The sequence below is a fragment of the Heliconius melpomene genome, chromosome 12 (genome assembly GCF_056956725.1).
Source record: "Heliconius melpomene rosina isolate 202511_hmr_F chromosome 12, ASM5695672v1, whole genome shotgun sequence".
NCBI classification, from domain to species: Eukaryota; Metazoa; Arthropoda; class Insecta; order Lepidoptera; family Nymphalidae; genus Heliconius; species Heliconius melpomene.
The window spans coordinates 4416367-4440421 of NC_140400.1; the positions used below are offsets into that span (position 1 = coordinate 4416367).

Sequence of the window (24055 nt, forward strand, 5' to 3'; positions counted from 1 at the left end):
ATTTTGAACTAGATCTAAGTGTCGGCAAATCAATAGCAAAATACGGAACAAATTGTTTTTATAAATTTTAATAAAATAATATAAAACAAAGAATATCTTTGTTTATTAGCATTGTATTAGAACAACGCAAATAGCCAACCAGGTTCGACACACTTCTATCATCACACCTCTTTGTATCAACTACCTACCTACATACATACGAGTACATAAATGAGTACGTTTCATAAAGATAAATGTTTATCATGTTATTGTTCTCTTTTTAAATTATTCATACTTTATATCTTATGTAAATATGTGAAAAATGTAGGTTATGTGTGAAATTGAACATCTCTTAATTTTTAGAGGCCAGTCGTGGCACAAGTTCACAAGTGTGTGACTGTAAATGCGACTGGTTCTGGGTTCGACCGAGTGGGAATTCGAGGAAATAATATATTTATTTAAATTTATATTTTCATTTCTTCGCTCTGGTGTCGAGGCAAAGAGCGGCGTTGAGTTCCGCCACTAAACACGCAATGCTTCGAGACTTTGGTGGAAATTGGGGAACGGAGTGCCTTAACACTAGGTTTCCTCTGCCTACCCTGCCGTGTGTGGCATGCAGCGTGAAGCTGATTTCTTTAATTTTTGTAACTCCGAAAGATTTAGTCTGCGTATAGCCCAGGTAGTCTTTTTATAAACATTTTAATATAAATTTATTACAACTCCAATATTATAAATAGAGCATATAAATCGACAACGCTATTTGTTAATTGATATATTTATAGCTTTGAGAATAAATTTAGTATTACGGTTAATTAGGAATAATTATAAAAAATAGATAGATATTTTTAAAATTATTACATACAAGGTGTCATTTCTCGAATGACGCATCGTCGAGACGACTATTCCAGACGAAGTAGCCTAATCTTAGAACGAATAAGATCCTTGAGAAAAATACACATTATGTCGACTAGAATTATATTGTGGAAGCCACACTGTAGATTGGTCTGGGAATTAATTTGATTAGGGCATTTGATTCATTCACACACTTAATTATAAAAAACAGGATATTATAAATAAACAATTAAATCTTTTTTTTTGTTTCTCACAGTTTTACAATATAATAATAGAGTAAGTTAAAAACCACCATTGTGTCCAGATTTATGTTATCTACAATATTGACGTTATTTAAGTTCTTTCCTAAATAATTTGATATCTAACAAAACGTTAATTAAACATACCTTAAAGTCAATCCTAGTAAAATCTATTAGGATTTGGTTAGGTAGAGAGAGGAACTCGGAGTGTGGAAGCGTTAATACAAATTTTATAGCGACTTTAACCCAACGCTTGAGTCGCAAGTTGCAACACTACTCCGAGCTCCTTTCCTTGCAATGGTGATGGGTACGCACGGCGAAGTCATGGAATGCTAAGAGACTTCTTTAGAAAATATGAAGCATATACGACTTTCAATTAAATAAAACTGTACACTACATTTAGAAAATATATTGACTGCAAGTGAGTATCAAATAGTCGTTCTGATAAATTTAAGATATAAAGTTTAATATTATTTTTTGACATTTCGGTTATTGGAATATTTGGGTGTTCGAATAATTAAATTGGAAGTTTTTATCTATACTGTTTACAGATGCTATGCAGCCGCTACCCTGGCCCTGTGGGATAGCATCTGTAAACACCAAGATTGTGGTAGCTGAGCGTTGACTTTTGTCACTCGGCACTATACAACAATACATTGAGTATATTGACACTACTCTTTATGTATGCATGACATAGACAATTAAAACGAAATAGACCATTCTTTAATTTTTTCTTCATTTCTTTACTTACGATAGAATATATACCATTTCTTTACTTACGATACAATATAATATTTTATATAAATTAAGCTTTTTTTTTTAATTTCTATTTTTAATTTGGTTGTTATGAAGATAAGTTTATATAGTGAATAAGTTCTGTAACTATTTGTATACATATATTTATTATGTCACGCAATTTTATCTCATAAGATAATTGAACAATTTCCTCTCTTACGTAAGTTCATCATAATGGCATTTTAATGAGAACAATGCGGTGTTTTTGTTTTGTAAATCTTGTTAAAATACTAAATAATCCAACTCCATTTACTCGTATGAGCCTTCTGTCCTAAGCCTTAGTATAATAAAGATGTCCTTTCCTTCAGATTCATAAAAGGGGGAAATTAAATAAGCATACGTATATATATAAGAGGGATATATAATAAGTACTTTTAAGAGTTTGACTTTATTTATTAACGTCATATTTATTCCATGCACCATGAGGCATCAATTATTTCAGTTTTTATTTATTCTATATCTAATCGTTAATTAAATTAATTAAAAAATCTAATTAATTACTAATAAAATAAAATATGAGGCCGTGTCAAGTAAAATTGATCATAACACAGATATTATCTTGGTGGCACGATTACTTATGTTGTTTTTTCAGCCAAAAATACATTTATTTATTTATTTATATTATTTATTGCACAAAATAAGAAAAAAAATGTACAATAGGCGGGCTTAACGCTAAGAAGCATTTCTACCAGCCAATCTGTCATGGCCTACATTTGATTGGGATAAAAATTATTAGCACTAAAATATTGAATGCATTTTATATAAAAAATACAAAAGTATCTTCGATTACTTACTGGGAAGACTCAGCGACTCAACTTGTAAAAAATTTACGTGAATAAAGCTGTTTTTTTATTTAAAAAAATATTTTCCTTTATTTCAGAAGGCGGCGGTGCAAGGCAGCTTCTGGCAAGGCTTCGTTGCATCCATATCCGTCGTGATCGTCTCCGAATTGGGAGATAAGACTTTTTTCATTGCTGCCATAATGGCAATGAAACATCCCCGAGTTATAGTGTTTGCTGGAGCCATATCCGCCTTAGTTTTTATGACAATCCTTTCAGCAGCTTTCGGATGGATAGCCACGATCATACCGAGAGTGTACATACACTATGTTAGTGCGGCACTATTCGCAATATTTGGTTTGAAAATGTTAAGGGACGGGTGGAAAATGGACCCCAATGAAGGTCAAGAAGAATTAGAAGAAGTACAAAGTGAACTTAAGAGAAGAGAAGATCAGGTAAATTGTTTATGTTCTAATATAAATATTTTTGGGCTTGTTTATTCTTTGAATATTAAAATCTTTATTGTTTTTGCTTTTTTAAAATTTTATATACAGTTTGTTGTTTGTGTTTAGTTTTACTGACGTCAATAGTATATTTTTTTTAGATTATAAATTGTAAATCAGTGATATGTAAGTAAATATGGTAATTAAAATATCTATTATCAACATATCGCACTAAGTCGTACTGAAGACGATGCCAATCATAAAGATTAAAATAGAACGTTTATTATTTTATCTAATCTCATGTCGTCGATTAAAAAATATGACAAATGAGACCAAAGAGATAGTATTCATTAAGTTAATTAATTTATTTTTAAAAGATTATCCTTGCAAGATATGAATAAATTATTGATTTAAATAAATAGCAAATGTTGAATTCCTTTACTGTAGTTACCTTAATGTCCTTTAAAACTACATGTTAAATTCAAAACAAGAAAAAAAATCAATATCAACCTTTCAGAGATTTTACTGACCTTTTAGCTACCGCTGCGTATTGACAAATGTTTCTACGTCACACATTATATTTAAAATGTCTGGAATTCAGTTTAAAGCAATAAAGAAATAAAATATACTTTTCTAATGTGGTAGATCAGCTAAAAGGTTAAATAAGAATGAAGCCGTTAATATTATACAGGGCTCCCCAAAAGAGCGCCCAAGGTCGCCTGAAGGGGGTTCCACGTCTGAACGATCTCAAAGCCCAGGGGCTACTCGAACACCCGAAGTAGAAGTCCGCAGTAGCCCCCCAACACCCTCGCCTAGCGAGGAGCCCCAAGCGGGCCCCTCTACGCAACCCGATCCGTTGAGGGTGATCTTACGTCATTATGCCTGGCAGTACGAATGACACAATAGTTGTTTTCTTTTAGCTTAGCTTTTTTAGGTTATGCACAGATCACCTTACCCGCATTTCGAGCTTATTTTAATTATTGCAAAGGAATTCAGCATTTGAATCATGTTATTGTTTGGTTTTCAAATTTGGCCACAAATTGTACGATTATTTAACATATAAAAAATGATGTATTCCGTTCTGGTCAAACTTTTTTTAGCTTATTTTATATGATTCGTATCTATCGTATCTATTTATTTTTACATAGTTATAATTAAATAATAAACTACTATTATAATATATTAGTATTAGATTATTCAATTTAGCTGTCGCCTCTGTTTTAGTTTAGATATGCGCATACAAAATTATAGAGTAGATAATCATCCAGTAACGAAATGTGCACTCAAAACATTTTTTATTATTAATATCTCTTTTAGTTATTGCCTACGTAAATAGAAAAGAACTGGCAACGCAAACTGCAACATCCCACCACAATTTTTCTCGGCGAATATTATTTTTGGAATCTGCGTAAATTTTGACCTTGAATGGCTGGCTTCCTTGTCGTTGGCGATGTTTTGCATGTTACGTTTTTTATAGAGGCATATTTTTATTTTAGTTGTTTATTTTACTATCTCTAGAATAGAAACTATTCATTGTTTTTAAATATTTCAGGAGGATAAAGAAGAAACTTTGGACATGTTAGAACAAGGTCAAGCAGAAAATCGTAGGAAGAAACGAAATGCAATGCTTAAAGTGCTTTTGCAAGCTGCATCTTTAACTTTCATAGCGGAATGGGGTGATCGATCGCAGTTAGCGACAGTAGTGCTGGCTACTCGTGAAAACGCAGTGGGAGTCGTGCTTGGTGGGTCGCTAGGACACGCCCTTTGTACGGGCTTGGCTGTGATCGGTGGGAGAATGGTCGCGCAGAAGATTTCCGTTAGAACTGGTGAGATATTTTATGTGTACACATACTAATATACATCTATACTTATAATAAAATCGTAATGGATCGGTGTTTGTTCAGGTAAGATATCAGAAGGGAAGATAGTTTTTATCTTCACCACTTCAAATGAAAGTAATACGCTCAGTAAACATAAGTATTTTAATTCTAGTTTTGTCACAATTTCTTATTGGAATACAGCATTATATGCGGTTACGATTTCAGTCAAGATTGCTGTAATTTTATAGGAATAAAAAGCTTTAAGTTTGTTTGGACATTATGTGGGTACTTGGTACTCATGCAATGAAAGTGATAATTGATTATCTTAGTACTTAATAAGATTAAGTAAGAATGAATGATAAGTAAGATTTATTGCCAAAGATAATACCTTATGTTGTAGATATTATCATTGATATTTAAAGTCACGTATTGATACGTTTTATTATGCGTACCTATAATGTACCTAAAAATAGATAAATTCTATATATTATGATTTTTTTGTACAAGTGTTTTTATCTTACTCTTTCTAAGGGATTGAATCGACTTCAATGAAATTTTATGTGGGTTACAATTGGTTTGTAATGTGGCGCGCCAGTCGATGTGTATTGTAAAAGATCACCCAAATTATAAGAAAATATATATGCCATGTACAATACGGAAACTTCCCGGAGAAAGGCATCACTATAAAGATATGTTTTTTCCGGGCAGGACAATGTTAGGTCCGTTCTTATAACATAATTTTCAATTTCTTGATATAGATTAGACATACATATCTAAATATCTACATTCGTATATCTAAATATCTGTAAACTTATTTGTAGTACAGATTCCATTCAAGGCGACGTTCTGCTTTCTTAATACCTGTGTTAATAATAATATTTGCGTTATACTTCCACATTCGACGACACATCTTCTATTTACACGAGAATTTTAATTTTATAGTTCTGATAAAATAATGCATCGAGGACATAGTGGCAGTGGAACAACGCAATGTCAATGGTTGTGGGTTTGATTTCCACATGGGGCAATAGATTAATTTAATTTCATCGTTATGGTAGATAAACCGCGTTGAGTCCCGCTACTAAACACGCAAAATTTGGTGAAAATTTGTGGGTCTGTCTGCTAAACGTGCTATATGGGGAAAAGGCGTAAAGCTACTATTTTGGTAATGATTGTGTAATTAACACAACTAAAATTAATATTTTTTCTTAATTTCAGTTACCATAATCGGAGGTCTAGTGTTTATATTCTTCGCAATAAGTGCGTTAGTGATCGGACCGGGAGAATGAAGAGTTTATTGTAGATATAAGTAATTGTGTGTAAGTGTATTTTATGTTGTCAGTAAGGGAGTAGTTGAATATTTTATACGCCAAATTGAAAAATCAACTCGTCTTAGGTTCATTTTGTTTTGTACTAACTAATTTTATTTTGAACAAAGTCAATTATACTACAATGCCTTGTACTTGAATATTTGAAGTATTAAGGAGTTTGATATAAAAAAAACTGCTGAAAAATCTAATTCATAGAAGAGATATTAAATTTTCATATTTTTCTGAAATTAAAGCATATTAACTATGTTTGGCAATTATTTATTGATATTAAGTAGGCATGATTTTGTGAGTTTCATTAGTCACTAAATAATGGCAAATTACATTTTAATTTCAATAAACTATACTTATTCAATGAACTTTCAAATAATTGAATACTGGACTACTTAAGCATATTTTTTTTTATTCTAGTATGTTGACGTTGTCTTGACCTTAAAATTTAAAATAAGAAAAAGAGATTTTTTAAGTTAAATAAAATTGTCATTTTTAACTGTGGCAATGCAACAAACAAAAAATAATTGACAAATGTAACTTCCATTTAATTTATTAATGTAGTGATACGATGCTCTTACGGGTAATATAGAGAAAAAAAAGATACCTATAATCAGCTTCATTTTGAATCGACGTAAATAAAACTGAATTAATTTGACAAAACATTTACGCACATTCAAAAATTCTGACATGTTTATTTAATAGAAAGATGATTTATAAATGCTTAAAATAATGTGCGATCGTAATGCGATAGAGTTATTAACTAAAGGTTCCTTTTATTTATATCGATACCAATAATGGAGGGTACATGTGAAAAAACTGTTTTGCACATTAGTTTATATTGTTCATAAATAAGTAACATGCAAGTAATAATAAATAATATGAACTAGTTTGATTTTGAACCTGTTAATAATGATGTAATAATTTGTAAGACAGACATACCCTTGCCTAAGGCATAATGGAATGGTCTGTATTAGAAATTGGAGACTTAAATAGCTGAGATTAAATCATTGAATGTTCATTGATATTCATATTTAAAATTTTAATTAATGCTTTTATTTATTTAACAGATGACACGGCATTTACGTGTGTATCAGATTATTACATTTAGAAGTAAATAATATGTAATTTTATTTAAATAATTTTTCAAGCAAGAATTAATCTTGTAATTAGTTTCAATTGTTTTAGAACTTTACTTATAATGCACTATGTATTATTGTACTTTATTTTATCTAAAAAAAGTGTGAGTAGACTTTAAGTAGAAATATTTGATTTTGTAAACTAAAACTTGAAATCTTTTTTGTTGTAATTTTATGCTATTTTATATAAAATGATAATCTATACTTATAATAAAATCGTAAGAGGGTCGGTGTCTGTACTTGAAAGATATTTAAAAAAAAATTTATTGGGAACCTTTGTTAACCTAATAGAACCCAAAACAATTATTTTTAATTCTTTTTCTGTTTGTCTGTGCGTTTGTTATCGCTAATCTCAGAATCGACTTAACCGATTTAGATGCGGTTTTCATTATTGGATTCTGGCTAGCTTTCGAAAACATATAGGGTTTATTTTATTAAAATTGGTTCATAATTTAAAAAGTAATGTCAATTTAAAGTATTTAGCTCGACAAATTTGCTAATTGCCGTAACAGTTATTTTATACAATTGAATTGACTGAATCTTTAGTTTTCAATTTCTTTATTAATATTTCTATTTCAAGCGGGCGTAGCCCCGGACGGGCCCGCTAGTATTGAATAAACAGATACCACTTATCTAAATAATAATGTAAATACAATCAGCATTTTCTACAATAGTTATATTTAAAAAAAAAAATGTTATACAAATTTACGTTTATATGGCAACATTTAATAGAAAAAGAAATTTATAATCTTTTTAATTTTTTATATGTACAACATATAAACGTAAATTTATACAGAATTTGTGATATAATTATTTATTTATATGTATATTATTATTATCGTGCCTATATATGTGTCTGTCCGTACTTTTAACCTTTTAAATGTTCTTGGTACAAAGGTCACATCAAATAATACTTAGCGCTATATATTTAAAAAATATTATATTGTATGTAAAATTGATTAATAAAGAATGTTTCACTCCCTGGGTATTATTGCGACGGCAGTAGGTAAATTATGCTTAGGAATTGTAGAATATAGTATAAGTGTAGGTTAGAAAAAAAAAAGATATAATGGTTCCATATTTAATTATTTAAAACGTGATTCCAGTATTCTATTCTTCGAATAATAAATTTAAATATAGTCTTAAAAATGCTACTTAACGATTTATAATATCAAGTGTCAAAAAAAAAAAAAAAGCTTAAACCTAATTAAAGCTCTACACGAGATCAAAGAACGAAATAAGAAAAACAATATAAATCAAATAACAGTAAGGGAAAATAAAATCTGTAAAAAATATTTTCGTACATAATTAAAAATAATTTTAGAAGTTACCTCCATATCTTGGTTATTTCTGTTAAAATATTAACAATCATTTGATTGTTTATTAAACAAAATTACCAATTAATTTATTAACATTTAAAATCATTTTAGGACTTAAAGTACTTACAGTGCTTTTTGTTTCTTTTAAAGAATGAAAGGAACAGTTACATATAAATCGTTGCATTGTTTAGTAACTATTAGGTACAATCAGTTAAAAGTAAATTGTGATTTTTTCACAAATAAATAATAATCAATTGCGAATATTAAACTGTTAAATGCAATTAAAATTTTCCGTATTCTACTATCAATCTCTTATCAGGATATCATTGACCTAAGTAAGATAGACAGAAATATAATCATCGCTAGCATCCAATACCGCTTGTTTAAGAGTATCGTCTTTAGACTGCAGTGCTCTAGTGTGTTTCGGTAAAAACAAGCACATACGACTTGAATCTCCCCATGAATAATTTAATGTACCTGTAATTTAACCCAATCTGCCGATTAAACGATTAAATGGATATTAATGTTTAACAACATTCGAATAACCATGTCAATCTCTAAATTCATATTTCTTTCTAAGTTTTTTACTTTTCATAAAATAGATTTTCTAAGATAAAACGGAATCTATCTTATGTTATATCATATTGAGTCTCGCGTTTCAAATTTTTGTTATTCACAAAGCTCCAAAATAATAATAATAATAAAAAAAGAATAAATTGTTATAGTAAACTTATTTTTCTTATCCTTTGCAAAAATCTTTTATAGGTACATGTACAAAAATCTCAAAATTTTAAAGAGTTTACTAATATAAATTATATTAGCATTTCTTACCATAATATTTGAGAGGCCATTGATGTGGGGAATGTGTTCTACTCAAAAGACATGAAGGTAAACCACCTGGTGTCAGGACTCGGGCCGGCCACCATGGGCAGCTTCCTAACTTGTGCCACACTACGTCATCATATCTAAAATGGTGCAATAGTAAAAAGACTTTAAAATAACCTTCATCGGAAAAAGAATAAAATAAAAATAACCTAAATATATGTTTTTTTTGTTGTTTTACTGGTGAATTTACAGATGAAAATTCCATATCTACGAGTAGATAACTCACAGAAATATAGACATGGGTAAAATTGATCTTTATCGTAGAAAATTGTAATATCAATTACTTTTTTTATTAATTTATTTGAAATACGTCTTACAATTTCGAAATACATACCCAACTTTTGGTCCCCACATACAACTTGGGCAAAGATCGACATTTTCCTTATCTTTTTGTACGCTACAAATTGTTCTGGTGCTAGATAATATCTTTTCAACAAATGTGACTCCGTGAGTTTTATTTGGCGGTTTTTTGCGATCTGAAATTAAGTTGATATTTTCTTTATAATTTTTAACATGATGAAAATAAAGATTGTTTATATTTGATTGTTTTGGTTTTATTCGATTAGCGTGAACAAACGCACAGGCAAACCGATACAAAATTAAAAATAATTGTTTTGGGTTCTATACTATTCTATACACACTCGATCTTCAGCTCTTCGGACCCATACGCTTCCCGCCAACCTCTTTAGGTTGTCTGTCTATCTAGCAGGGGGTCGTCCCACCGGACGTTTTGTACGGGGTCTTCACTCTAAGACTTCGAGAAATATGCCCCGTCCATTGCCATTTCAGTTTACCAATTCTTTGAGCTATGTCGGTAATTCTGGTTTTCCTACGGATTTCCTCATTTCGGATTTTATCCTTTAGAGATACACCGAGCATAACCCGTTCCATGGCGCGCTGAGCGACTTGAAATTTGTGGGAGCAGCATATAAGGTAAAATATATCGATATATACCATACCTAAAAATAATAATCAAGATTCGTCAACAATTTAGACGTAGGATTTCTATTTTCATTTCAGGATTTATTATACATTTTTGGGAGAGTGGCGGGTTCGATTGCTATTCGAAGAAGTATTTAATATTTTCATTGCCTACCTGCGGGATATTGTGAAGAAAAAATCCATCATTAAAATGACTTTCTTTACTTAATCCCACAAAATTTCTGTTGGATTCAAATCTGGAGATTGGGAAGGCCATTGTGTGTCGTTCAAATTATTTTGCTTTCTTTTTCTTCTAAAATTTATTTACATGGCTTAAATGAGTGTTTGGAGTCATTATCATACTGATAGAGAAAGTCTGGGTCAACACTCCAAGTTCCAGAAGGCAGTATAAGGCAATATAATTTTAAACTTGCAACCACGAGCGCCTATGAACGCGCCGTCGCGGAGACGTAGCTGGAGTTACGTCCTGGAGCCTGTTGCTAACCTCAGATCCAGCGGCAGTCGATTCTTTTATTCCCCGCCTGGCCGCATTTCTTACTCTGGTCCAAAATGATGTCGCGGAGCTCCGAGGGATATCCAAGTCACCCGAGAGGTAGCTAGCCATGTCGATGTGGCTGGGAGCGTTGCGCAGGCGAATTGACACGGTGTCACACAGTAAATGCTGCAGACCGAAGTCCTTTGCGTGCAGCATCTGGAAGGTGTGTGTATAGGCTTCATATAAATCGTTGAGGGGCAGCAGGCCTCCCCCTCCCGTCGACGGTGATACAAAGGCAAGCTCCAGACTGGCTCGCTGAGGGAGAGCCATCCACCACTTGGCCAACTTCCTCACGGCCCTATCTGCCTCCGCCAGATTTTCGCGGCTGATCTCGGGGCCCTGCATGGCAAAGTCCAGTCTTGGCAGGATGAAGGAAGGTGCCGTCTGCGTCAAACTTCTGCCAGGAGGCAAGCAGCGACTCATCAATCTTTCTCAGGTCGGTGATAATGCCCGCGAGTGTGCTGCAGGGCGTCTGATGGACCTGGTATCTTGTAGGTATTCCCAGGCGGGAATAGGTATCCTCCGGTCCAAGGACTGCGATCAGTGCGTCCTGGACAGAGTATCTGGTGTTCCGCACTCCGTCCAGCCCAATGTGTAAAGATACACTCTTGTCAGGGTTGAAGGAAAGGCCAATCGCCCGAGCGGCCTCCCGGGTGGTTCCAAGTGTCGCCTCATGCCCTCCTCCAAGAATGCCAACAGCACCAGATCGTCGGCATATGCCAGGACGCTCAAGAGCATCTCATCGTCCAACTTGAAACCCACGTCACTGGATGTTGCGTGGCGCAGGACATCTTTCAGGATGAGATTGAAGATGTCTGGGCTTAGTTTTACGCCAGCCTCCATGTTGATGATGTCAGTGGGTCCGTCGATTGCGCGAATATGCGTTCTGGACCCTATATAGAGGCGCTCGATGACGTCGCACACACGACGAAGCACTTGGTGCTCTCAGAGGGCGCGTGTGATGGAGGAGTGCGGCAGCCAGGAAAAGGCACCGGAGAAATCCAACCACACCACCACCAGCTCTCTCTTCTCCTCTTTGACCCGATGTATGGCCTGTTGCAGGACAAAGTTGTGCTTGAAACAGCCTTCATAGTCCAGGAAGCCCTTCTGCGATGGACTGAATCGGCCGTTGATCCGAGCCCAGGTCTTCAGTCTGTCCGCGAGTAAGGCCGCGAACAGCTTTGGGCAGGTGTCACTAACGGCGAGGTCCTCCAGTTGTCGATGTTGTTGAAAACCCCTTTTTTAAATAGAGATGTCGTGGAGTCTTTCCAGTCAGCTGTAAGGCCCGTTTACGGTTATTCCTATATAGGGCCTGCAGACGAGTTGCCTCCTGCACTCGGTTGCTCGGTTGTTCAGTTCGACGGGCTTGTCTCTGCGGCCTGTGCCGGGCGGCGGCACGTTCAACACGCTTCTGGAGGAAGCGAACGACCGCCTGCGATGCATCGTCAAGCTGGTGTTGATTGGCAGCGGCCTCGATGGTGTCGATGAGGCGCTGCTGCTCGGCTGTGGGTCCGCGGGCGACCAGTGGTTCGTCGCGAGAACAAGGCGAAGCCGCCCGGGAGACTACAGCTGCGGCCCGTAGTGAATGATGACTGCTTACCCCCGAATTCGGTGTTTGCTCGGGCTGACTACTGTGAGAGGCCGGCGATGCCGGCGCAGCAAGCAGCCAAAGGAGGCGTAGGCTCGTCCACTGCAGGAGCAGATTCCACTTCCACTGTTAGTGAAGCCTCAGGTCTGGTCCTCAGGTTACGCCGGATGTTTTGCGTCGTTGTTGATCGGCAACCCCTGACGGTGGTGGTAGTACGGTGGCTGCCAGACCTCCACAGGTGGTGGCGTGTTGGTTGACCAGCTTCCTTGGGTACTTGGATTGGTCCGGAGGCTCGTATCCACATCCTGTACATCTGTACTTGACCGTCCTCCCTTGATGATGTTCCTTGCAGTGTCTGATGAAGTTCTCAACACGTCTAGCACCCGCGTAGTGTCCTCTTCTTCCCATGCACAGCGGGCAGGAGATCTCGGTGTTCTCGGGGACAGGGGATCGAACGACGATGAAAGAATCCTCGCAAAGGATGACGGGATCGCCCATGATACTAGATGTAAACACTTCACTTTCACTTGATCTTCACATTTTACACTTTACACTTTATTTACTTTGAACATGTTACACTACACTAGTACACTACACTTTGATCTTAGCCAAAAGGCCGAGAAGCTGCTGCTGTGAAATTCTTCTCTCAGCCCCCCTAGGAGGGAGAGGGGAGACGGTTCCAGGGCTGAGCCCTCAGACTGTGGTGGTCTTTCTCTGCCCATTACCTTGGGCGCGTCGTTGGGGTGGGCCAAGGCCCTGTAGTTGTGTCCTAGGGACTGGGGGAAAGTGGAGCGGGAGAGGAGGAGCTATATGCTGCTCGGGCGGTCAGCCCAGCCGGGTGAGACCCTTGGTAACCCAGAGGAGGCCCAGCTTAGGCGACCAGCGACCGGAGCTGCAGCTCAGGAATCGGAAGGGGGAAGGATGTCCCTCGGGAGTCGGCGTATATCCGGTGGGCGGGTGTGCCACGGTGCGATGTCTCGAATGTGAGGGAAATCCGAGACATCAGCACGGTGAAAGAGGCGCGGGCTGCGAGTTGGATAATATGTTCGTCAAGCCTCTCGACGCGGAGGTCACGCTGTATGGCAGCGTTTCTCACAAATCGGGGGGCCTGGACAACATGCCGGAGTGCCACGTTCTGGGTTATCTGTAGCAAGCGGCGTTGGTTCACGTTGCAAAGCGCGTACCACGCCGGTGAGGCATACGTCAGATGAGGTCTGACGTATGTTTTGTAGATCGCAAGTTTGGTACGGAGAGGCAAACGGGAACGAAGAACCGGCCGCAGAAGATGGAGGGCTACCCTTGCGGCATTTCTTGCTTTCTTGACCTGGGCCGTCATCCGTAGACCTTTGTCTATTATGACACCCAGATATGTGGCATTCGGAGTCCAGCTGATGCGCTCACCCTGGAGGACTAGCGGAGGAGGGAGCCTGTGGCACCCAAACACCATGGCCTGAGTCTTGGCCACGTTCAGCGTCAACCTCCACTCCGCTAGCCAATCCGGAAGCATATCTAGGGCGCGCTGAAGCTTGATGGCAGCGTGGATTGGATTCAATGATTTCACCAGGAGCGCGATGTCATCGGCGTAGAGAGCCAATTCCGCGCCCTGGTGGAGTGGGATGTCATCGGTGTATGTGCAGTATAGGGAAGGCGAAAGTGTACTTCCTTGCGGAACGCTTGCTTGGATGTTATGGGCCTCGGACACAACGCCGTCTACCCTCACCCGAAAGGTCCTGCCGCGGAGGAAACCGGCGAGGATCCTGAGGATGTGGTAGGGGACTCCGGCGCTAGCAATCTTCCAGAGTAGTCCGGTATGCCAGACGCAATCAAATGCGCTGGCAACGTCGAGGAATATGGCTGCCGCGTTTTCTTTTCTATTAGTTGCTGCAGCTACAAAATGAACCACTCTCGCTATCTGCAGCGTCGTGGAGTGGCCCGGGCGAAATCCAAATTGCTCAGGGCGTGGGTGGAAATGCGCCTGGATGAGTGAGAGTAGCAGCCTTTCAAACAATTTGGACATCGCACTGAGTAGAGTGATGGGCCGATAGCCCGACGGCTTTCTGGTCCTTGCCTGGTTTAGGAATCATAACGACCAGGCCTTCCTTCCACGCCTGGGGGAAGTAACCCAGGCGCAGGATCGCGTTGAAGAGCCTGGTCAATGCTGCTATGGTCCGCAACGGGACGTGTCGCAGCGCGCCGTCGGTCACACCATCGATCCCTGGAGCCTTCCTCGGTTTGAGCGAAGAAATGGCCCTCCTGACGCTCGATGGGGACATAAATGGCGGTGGCGGTAGTGGTGTTGGTGGTGAATCCAGTTGGTATAGCACCTGGTCCTCAATCACGGCGTGGCGCTCGGGGCGCTGGCTTGGGTTGGGTTGGAATTTACCCTCTAGGTGGTCTGCCAATATGTTGGCCCTGTCCTGGGAGTCGGGGTGATAGAGTGGTCGGACCGGTGGGGCCTTCTTTGTGAGCTGGCGACACAATCTATTCAAGGAGGGTTGATCCTCGTCAATCCTCGCTTCCCAGGTGTCTGTGGCAGCCGACTCCAGCTCCAAGCGAATCCGCTCGATCATGCCGTTCAGCTTGGTTTTGGTAGCCGGTTCTCGTGTCCTTTGCCATTCGATGCGCATCTTCCTATTTTTGTCAATAAGGGCCTTAATTCGCCTTGGGATCGGTGGGAGTCTTCGAGTGTTAGGAGGTGCAGTAGCTTCCACTATTGCGTCCTGCATCGTCACCGTGATATCCGTCACCAGTCGGTCAATACTGGGAGGGTCGTTCAGCGGCTCGGAGCGTTATAGATATGATCTATGATTCTATGACCTTCGACCTGGATTATTACTTATGACAATGAATTATTCTGATATTACTAACTTTTGTCACCACAAAAGTTAATAATACAATTAAGATTATATCTAGTTTATAAGTATTATATGGGCCGATCCCGGCGGCACTGCAATGACGGGCCGACCCGTGACAGGAGTGGAGCGAGCCCCGAACATCCCGTCAGCTTACAAAAATCAGTTTAATATACTGGTCCCGCGGTGCGGGAACTTTCAGATATTAAGCTGAAAAGAACAGATACTACACTTTGATCTTAGCCAAAAGGCCGAGAAGCGATAACTGACGCCCGGAAAATGAGGGTCGTCACTAAAATGTGGAACATCTTGCCAGCGCGATGCAAAAATCGACTGAATATGTACAGCGTCATCTAACAACAGTATAGGAGAACTGGCCAGTATTTACTCATGGTAACTGTAGATGGCGGATATTAAAATTGAGGGCGATATTATTAATGGTTTTGTAGTACTATTATTTACGAAAATGATATCAGTTACTTAAAAAATAGCATTACAACAAAACATGTCTCAAGTTTGTATTATACTGATACCAGTATTTTTTATAATCATATTATTTATGAAACACCCTGTATTAAAAAATGTTAAAAGAAATTAAAGTAAACTTTACCATTTGTTTTATTTATTTACAAATTTTTTTATATCAAATAGCTTGCATACAATTTTTACATTAATAAACTATTAATATGGAAAGTGCAGTGAAATAGGTTGTATAAGTTCACATTTATATTTTTTTTTAAAAAAAGTTATAAAGAATCTTTATTTGGTGAGGATGAACATGTATAATTTACTTTTTTATTAATTAGTATTTATTCTATAAAACATTGATTTTCCATATATTTGATATTATTTTAATTTTTAGATTGTGTGTCATTTTTAAAACTTGTAATGTTTCTGAATTTTATATTCTGTTTGTTTCCCTAATAAAAATATAAATAAATATATAAATATTTGTTTTAATATCAAATACTTAAAATAAGCGGATAAATTGTAAAAATGGTAAATGTTAAATTGTAAAAAAAAAGAAAAAGAAAAAAAAAACTCACGTATTATAGACACAAGCCACTCTCGTCTGCAAGCAAGATGGAAAGATGATGGACAGTTGGTACATTCTCTCAGCTTCTCAGATTCACCACAAACTAAGCACCACATTATGTGGGCTGTTATAGGTAACTTATTAGACAAACATGATTTCTAAAAAAATTGTTATAATTTAGTTTATAAAAAACTAAAACTTACTTTATAGTATTAATTGAACCATCATACAAGAGTCAGTTATAAAAAAAATATATAGAAAAGATAATGATTATGTTAGAGAATTAGAAAATGATTGTGTAGTTTAAAAGTTTATATTATAGACATGACCCAATTAAAAAGGTCTTGTTATTAAGAAAAACGACATGACAAAAAACAATATTGATCAATACAGAATTCATTATTTCATGAGGAAAAATTTTCTCCTGAGCAGAGTTGAACCAACAACCATTGTGCATACAACTGTTATATTGTACCACAATGTCCCTAATAACAGTTTTATTTATTTATTTAATACTTTAATACACCTACTTAAACATAAAACAGAAACAAGATAAGACAAATGAAAAATGGTGTAAAGGCAGCCTTATTACCACAGGTGATCTCTTTCAGACAACCCATACAAAAGATAAAAAAAACATGAATATTGGTTGGTGTACAAATGATATGTTAATATATTAAACTTACTGTGATGACTTGTGATGTTTTCTTGATAGAGCAAAGATATGTATTTTATCTCCATGGATTGGAATTGAACCTACAAATGCCATGTTTACCCTGTGCTGCTGCAGCACAACAGCCTCTACATTAGATTGACACAAAAATACTTACAGAATACTCTGAAGGTTCTTTCAAATCTTTTGGCACAACTTGTTTATGAAGAAAATTGTATCGCCAACACTGATGCAAATAATTATCTATTTCCTTCTCGGTAACAATATTTTTTATTACCAATTCAAATTTGTCTTCTGTACTTGCATCCACATTTTGCAAATAATCTATTATATCATAGTTATTTTCGAGACAAATGTTTTCATAGAAGGAATCAAATATCTGCTCTTTTCCGAGTCTAACAAATTCTTTGAAACTATTTTCATATTTTCCTTGCTTTGAGGGTATTTGACGGAGTTCATATGAGACATTTAGATCTGGCTCCTTATGTCCTGATGGTTTCACATTTAGGGGAAGAATATGGTCTTCTTTGAGTTTTCTCTTTAAAAATATATTTATTAAATTTAACTTTACACAGTATCTGGCATAGAGCTGTGTAGGCAGAAGGACATTATATTCCCTACTCCCTAGTTTCCAGACATTTTGTGTTGAGTAGCAGAGTGCAATGCCATACTTTGTTTCATTACCAGAATAAGAAAATGAAAACAATTAATTCCTCCAAGTGGAAATTGAACCTACAGCCACCTTGTCCACAATCAAATGCTGTGATGCTATGAAATATTGATCTAAAAATATATTTTACAGAAATAAATAGTTTACTAAACATTACTTGAGAGTATTTGTAATATGTTTTTGCTGTTGATTATATTTTTGTATTTAATTTTGTGCCTTTCATTTATATTATACTAGCGGCCCGCTCGCGGTTGCACTCGCATGAACTATGTTATCATTAATTTCTGTCTCCATGACTACGTCCTAGTGACGTCCATGCAAAATTTGAGACTCCTAGCATTTGTAGTAACGAAGTTTCATACAAACTTTCAACCCCAAAAACAACCCCTTAGAAGTCGAATATTGCAAATTCCCGTTTTAGCGAGCACCTACGTCCTATAAGTAACTCCTATGCAAAATTTGAGATTCCTAGCACATGTAGTTTCTGAGATTTCGTGATGAGTGAGTGACCTTTCGATTTTATATATATAGATTAATAGACTTCTAAAGTTAAGGCATAACTAAAATTTGTTAATAGTAGTCTTTTCTCATTGACATTATTATTTTAATAAATGTTAAACTAAATACTTTATCAAATTATATTACCTTTTTAGGAGCAGGCTTAGGTGTAGGTTTTAGTACAGGTTCCTTAATAGTTGGTCCATAAAAGGGCCTTGAACGCTGTGCCAAGTGCATGCAGGTGTATGGCAGCCATAGCCTGTGTTTTTTTCTTATAATCTCTACATAATAACAGAGCTGCTTTGTTATTATTAAACCAGATTCGTCTGCTGATATACCTAGAACTAAGAGGAATTACTTATAAATTACACATTTTATCCTTAGCGGTGTAGCAAGAGAGAAGAGAGTTCAAGCGGTACGGTGTCTCCATACTTCTTTCGCCTCGTCCAATATCATCATCTGTATACATGCCCTTCGAGGGGCATTCATGCTCTTTACTTGACCTTCTTCCAGCACTATTGATAATAGATATACGATTTAAGTACATATTTATATTAATTAATGTTAAAAGTTAATTGACGAAAAATGAACTACTCAATAAATAACTTTTATACTTATATGGTGTAAAATGGTAATTGTATTAATAAGCTTTTGCACTCGGCTTCTCCCCCACGTATGGACATAAATTAGAGTTATGATCTGGACGACCGGGACGGTTGGCGCTCGATGAGGGAGGTTCACATCCAGCAGTGGGCGCCGATAGGTAGAGAAAGATGACACAATCTAAGGTCAAAAATATTTCTGACCGCAGGTACAGTAAGTTACACTTAAATTATTACCGTAATGTACGTATAGCTTTCTATAAATGGACTACCCAATACACAAATATTTTTTCAATTCGAATCAATAGATCCTGAGATTAGAGCGTTCAGCCAAACAAAATCTACAGCTTTGTAACATTGGTTAGTTAAGTTAGTAAGTAATTTTGTTCTTTACCTTTTTCATCGTGAAATAATCCCTTTTCGTTTTTTACTACTTGCACTTTTGCGTAAACTCTTTTAGATATTCTAGCAAGAGCTATATCTCCCAACTTCCAGTGATATATGCCGGGTGTTGAAGTCATGCCGTAAAACAATTAAACTAGTATATGTTCATAAAACTATTTTCTATAAAAAAAATTTTAAACAATTTCAATAACGTCCATATGTAAAAATTTCCGGTAGCAAAGTGTGTAGGTATATTGGAGTCAATCAAATTGTTTTAATATTTAAAATTATAATGTTAAAAGAGTTAAACATTATAAATCTTATGTAAAAAAAATCATATAAAGCTACAATAAAAGAATATACTATTTCAAATTATTATTAAGCTCCTGTAATTAGAAATTATTTCTAAAGTACTTATTACAAATTAAAGCTAGCAAAAATATAATGGAACCGGAAATGTAATCGAAAAATAAGATCTAAATCTTATTGAAAAATTAAATCTACATCTTATTTTTTATTTATAGATTTAATTTAAAACCTTTACATACTTATTTATATATAAATATATTTTTTATAATATTGCTAGAAAATATTTCAAATTATATAAAGATATAAAAAGTAACAACTTTACATTATTTATAAAGTTTGCTATTCACTACTAGATGTCACTAGGTATAAATATAAAAGTATAGGTATTAAGAATACTGAAGCTTATGGCTTAAAGTACAAGTATTATTGTATTACAATTATTTTTATTTGAATATTACAATATAATTAATGTTTACATGCTACTTTTAAATAAAATTTAAAAATACTATATACTTACCGCATATATAGTACTTTATAATTTCACGTAGATGGCGTTGGTTGTAAGCTTATAGTACAGCTTTGTAAGTACAATAGAAATAAATAAAAATATAAAACATATTAAAATTGAGCCGTAGGGGATACCGCGCCCTTGTATATGTATTATATTTTTCGCTTTTGCCAAATTCCATTCGCCAAATTTTACTTGAGAATTTTGGTATTTATTACAATTTATAATTTGTAACAATCAAGTATTTACAGGAATGTGTTCGTCGGTGGCTTTCTTTTAGTTTGGCTACTAGGTATGTATATATTGCCAATACAACTAATAATAACATATTGACCTTGATAGCACTGTCTATTTATTACCTACTGGCCTCACTAATTAAATCAACTAGATATTTTTTGCCAAATAATACTGTACCTAAATATTATAGATACTAAGATTTAGATATTGAGTAAGTACGTAACATAATATAAAACCTGTTAGCTAATGCCAACACAGTCGATTAAAGTGGATAATTTCATCCAGACTAGATAGGTATATGTAGATATACTTAGATACTAGCCCAAGTATTTGGTGACTAAAGATCTAAATTTAAAAAAAATCACGAATAGGCATCACAAAATATCCTTAACCCTATTCTATGTAAGCACACCCTATAAATTATGGTAAAATTCTAATTTTTATTTAATGGTAAAATTCAAATTATTAGTTAATGGTAAAATTCAAATTCAGTAATTTTTTTTACAAGTTGAATCAATTGATTGTATATAACATTTAAATACAGACATATACAATTACTAGCAATTTCTTAGTCACCAATTTTATGCACTTACTTATATATTTTTACTTATATACGATGTATTTTTTTTACCTGTAGGTATAAAAAAAGTTTTGTAGATAATTTTGTCTCTCAATATTCTTTCTTGTGAAAGCCAAAGCCAAGACATAATTTAAACCTATCTTCTCACATACTAAACTATACAAAATATTATACTAAGAATACCATAAATAAAATAAATATTAAAATTATATGTCATATTATATTACACTATAAAAACATTAGATAATGATCGCAAGCATATCAGTATATTTATATAACGTTGTTCTTTACGTTGATTGGCCGCTGTGAGATGAGAGGCGTGGCTACAGCATCCAATGGAGTTCATCTTGTTAAGATAGGGTACAGATTTGGGGATAGGTATCGGTTTCTTGTTATATCTTTTATAGATATTAATAAGTATTAAGTTTTAATATTAAATATTTTTATTGTATAAGCGATTAGTCTTTTATTCATATGTAAATATAGATAAAATATAGAGTGTAAAAAGTTGTTTTACAAACAAACTTTTATTTTAAGATTCTTTTTTTGAATTTTTTAAGTAGAAAACAGATTGAAAAATATCGAATTATGGCTTACTTTAGTTTAAGAGAATTGTTGGTAGATAATAATTATTGATACACTTAACCAATATTTTTTCTTATTATTCATCACAATAAAAAGTATTTAAACTAAGAGCGCAAGACCAACTCCAACCAATATCATGTAAAACTATAATTTTTAAAAGTGTTGCCAGTATTCAAACCGCCCGTTAATGAAGTTCTTAATTACATAAATGAATAGATATTTTCATGATTTCTCTCCGTAAAGAATTGTCTCCTTTTAAAGATAATTTCATTCATTCATTTTTTATCAACACACAAAAGGATTTTAACATTTATGTAGTCATAAACGTATAAAATTTTAAAATATATAACAAAATTAAAAGAATATCATAAATAATATACCTACTTAACAACATTTACGTGTATATTTATTTATTTTTATCTGAGAAAACGTTAAACTCTACGGTCCCTGGATACCTCTATCACTTCAACTCAATCTTCTCTCTTTGTTAAACAGAAGATATCTAAATTAATGATTTTTCATTTATCTACCTAATTTTTTTGCAAGCATTATATTTAATCTTATATCCGCCAGTGGTTCTTAATTTCATGTTCTTCCAGCATCTAACGTTATTTTTCTTCATTAAAAAGCAAGTAGACTCAGAGTTAAAGTAAGTAATCACGAAAAATCATAAAAAAAATAAGAAAAGAGCACGGACGTCTCAGTGACGTGTGATTACTCCAAAAAAAAAACCTATAATTTCTCAAATGAGCATAATACTGTTCTTAATACAATGCTTGTCGGCCTCAGGTGAATTTTGGGCCCAGTTAGAAAGTAACAAATTCTTACACGTTATGTTGCTTCAAAGATCCTAGACACGGGCTCCAATAGCCATGGTATGGTAGAGATGGAACTCCTCGTGAGGCTCTACGTAGGTAATCCACAAAAAAATGATTTTTATCGATTTGTATGCCCGTGCTTCGGATGGAGATAGAGGTAATGTAAAGTCATACTATATAATATATAAATATATACTTAATAATTGTTAATAGGTACTTCTTAAATTATTCATATGAATATCTCTTAACGGAGGTTGTGGCGCAGAGGCACAAGCTTGTGATTGCCTTAGCACTAGCTTCCCAGGTTCCTTCTGCGTACCCTGCTATGTGCGGGATACAGCGTGACGATAGAAGAAAAATGTTTCTTTTTTTTTAGCTTTACGCTGCATCCCGCATTCAGCAGGGTAGGCAGAGGGAACCTAGTGTTGAGACACATTGTTCCCCACATTCTGCTAAATTCTAGAGGCATTGCGTATTGAGTGACGTCACGCTGTGCATCGACACCAGAGCGAAGAAATGGAAATATAAATTTAAATTAATATTTTAATCTCCTCGAAAAATAGTCGTAATTGATGCTGTTAAAATTATTAATGTATTTATTAAATTATAACTGCGAAACTCAATAAGCACACGACGCGATAAGGTGCGTCCTTAATACCTGCGCAGTGAAAGTCGGCAGATGCGAGCTATATTTATTACTTTCACAAAATTATACATTGGCCGTCGCACTGTCACATACCTACCTACAGGTAGGTAGCTGGGTATTGCTAGTCATAATATTTGTGGGTATATTCGTGAGGCCAGTCGTGGTAAATATCTAAATAATATAATAAAATATATTTATAATATACTAGTGGACCCGAACGCGGCTACGCCCGCTTGAACTATACGAATATTTATTAAATATATGTATGAAATTATTTTCAGTTTTCAATAGAGAGATGCGTTAAGCAAGCTCATTTTGGGTGACGTTTTCTAACAACAAACTTTGCAAATCGTTGCTTAGCAACGGTCGCTTAGCGACGGTTGTTATTAACATGGCGGAATAAATTGCATGTCAAATTAATAAGTATTTTAATACATATTGGTACATATCGATAATATTACAAATACGAGAAAAGAAAGTATCCTATGTTCATCCCGAGACCCTCAAGTATCTCTATATGAGTATTTTATCACAATCAAATTAGCGGTTTGGCCCTGATTGCGTAAAAGACAGATAGACAGACAGAGTTACTTTCGAATATATAATATAGGTATGGATAAATAATACCTTTATGTTTTACCTTGACCCTATAAGTCACTTTCTTGCCACCAGTCCGTCAAAGTAAAAACAAAACAGTTGCAATGTCACGGTGCAATTGTTCCTTACAAGTGGCAGAGCCGTGAATAGGAGACAATAAATGCTTTTTACGAGATAGCTCGTGCCGGAGGTACCTTCCTGTACGCTCGTGTACGGAAATGCTTCTTTTTTATTATTTTTATTTAGCTTCACATTGTATCCCACATATGGTAGGGTGAGGGGAACCTAGTATTAAAACATACTTTCCTTCTAAATGTCCCAATTAAACTTTAACTTTAATTTGTCTTGCCACCAGAGTGAGAAAATAAAAATTATTTATTCTCCGTCGTGGCGCAGCGGCACAAGGGTGTGAGTGTGACGCGACGG

General features: G+C 35.4%; 2 protein-coding genes and 1 non-coding gene across 4 annotated transcripts in view; 1 reads left to right on the forward strand and 2 right to left on the reverse strand.

Annotated features, from left to right (window-relative positions):
- LOC146533507 (putative divalent cation/proton antiporter TMEM165) overlaps positions 1–10112 on the forward strand; it is a 21724-nt gene extending 11612 nt beyond the window's left edge. For both annotated transcript variants that reach the window (XM_085195182.1, XM_085195181.1), the window contains 3 exons: positions 2746–3099; positions 4640–4913; positions 6126–10112. In XM_085195182.1, the coding sequence (XP_085051308.1) occupies positions 2746–3099; positions 4640–4913; positions 6126–6196 (699 nt within the window). In that variant the 3' untranslated portion in view covers positions 6197–10112. The remainder of the gene's footprint in view (positions 1–2745; positions 3100–4639; positions 4914–6125) is intronic.
- LOC146533508 (uncharacterized) lies at positions 8842–19565 on the reverse strand. The gene is made up of 7 exons (XM_085195184.1): positions 19360–19565; positions 18511–18707; positions 17353–17733; positions 16533–16680; positions 9904–10045; positions 9516–9649; positions 8842–9161 (listed from the first exon to the last, which is right to left on the reverse strand). The coding sequence occupies exons 1-7, from the start codon at positions 19484–19486 to the stop codon at positions 9016–9018; spliced, it is 1275 nt and encodes a 424-aa protein (XP_085051310.1). The 5' UTR covers positions 19487–19565; the 3' UTR covers positions 8842–9015.
- On the reverse strand, positions 15557–15749 carry LOC146533509 (U2 spliceosomal RNA). Its single transcript, XR_014878611.1, has one exon. It is a non-coding gene; the product is annotated as a U2 spliceosomal RNA (small nuclear RNA).
- Positions 19566–24055: the final 4490 nt, after the last annotated feature.

Bases quoted from the DNA above. Each gene is read 5' to 3' on its own strand.
- LOC146533508 (XM_085195184.1), bottom strand. From the start codon at position 19,486: ATGACTTCAACACCCGGCATATATCACTGGAAGTTGGGAGATATAGCT. The intron at 17,734-18,510 runs GTAATATAATTT...ATATTTTTAAAG, and splicing joins CTAAGCCTGCTCCTAAAAAG to AGAAAACTCAAAGAAGACCA. The intron at 16,681-17,352 runs GTAAGTATTTTT...CAATTTTTTTAG, and splicing joins AAGAACCTTCAGAGTATTCT to AAATCATGTTTGTCTAATAA.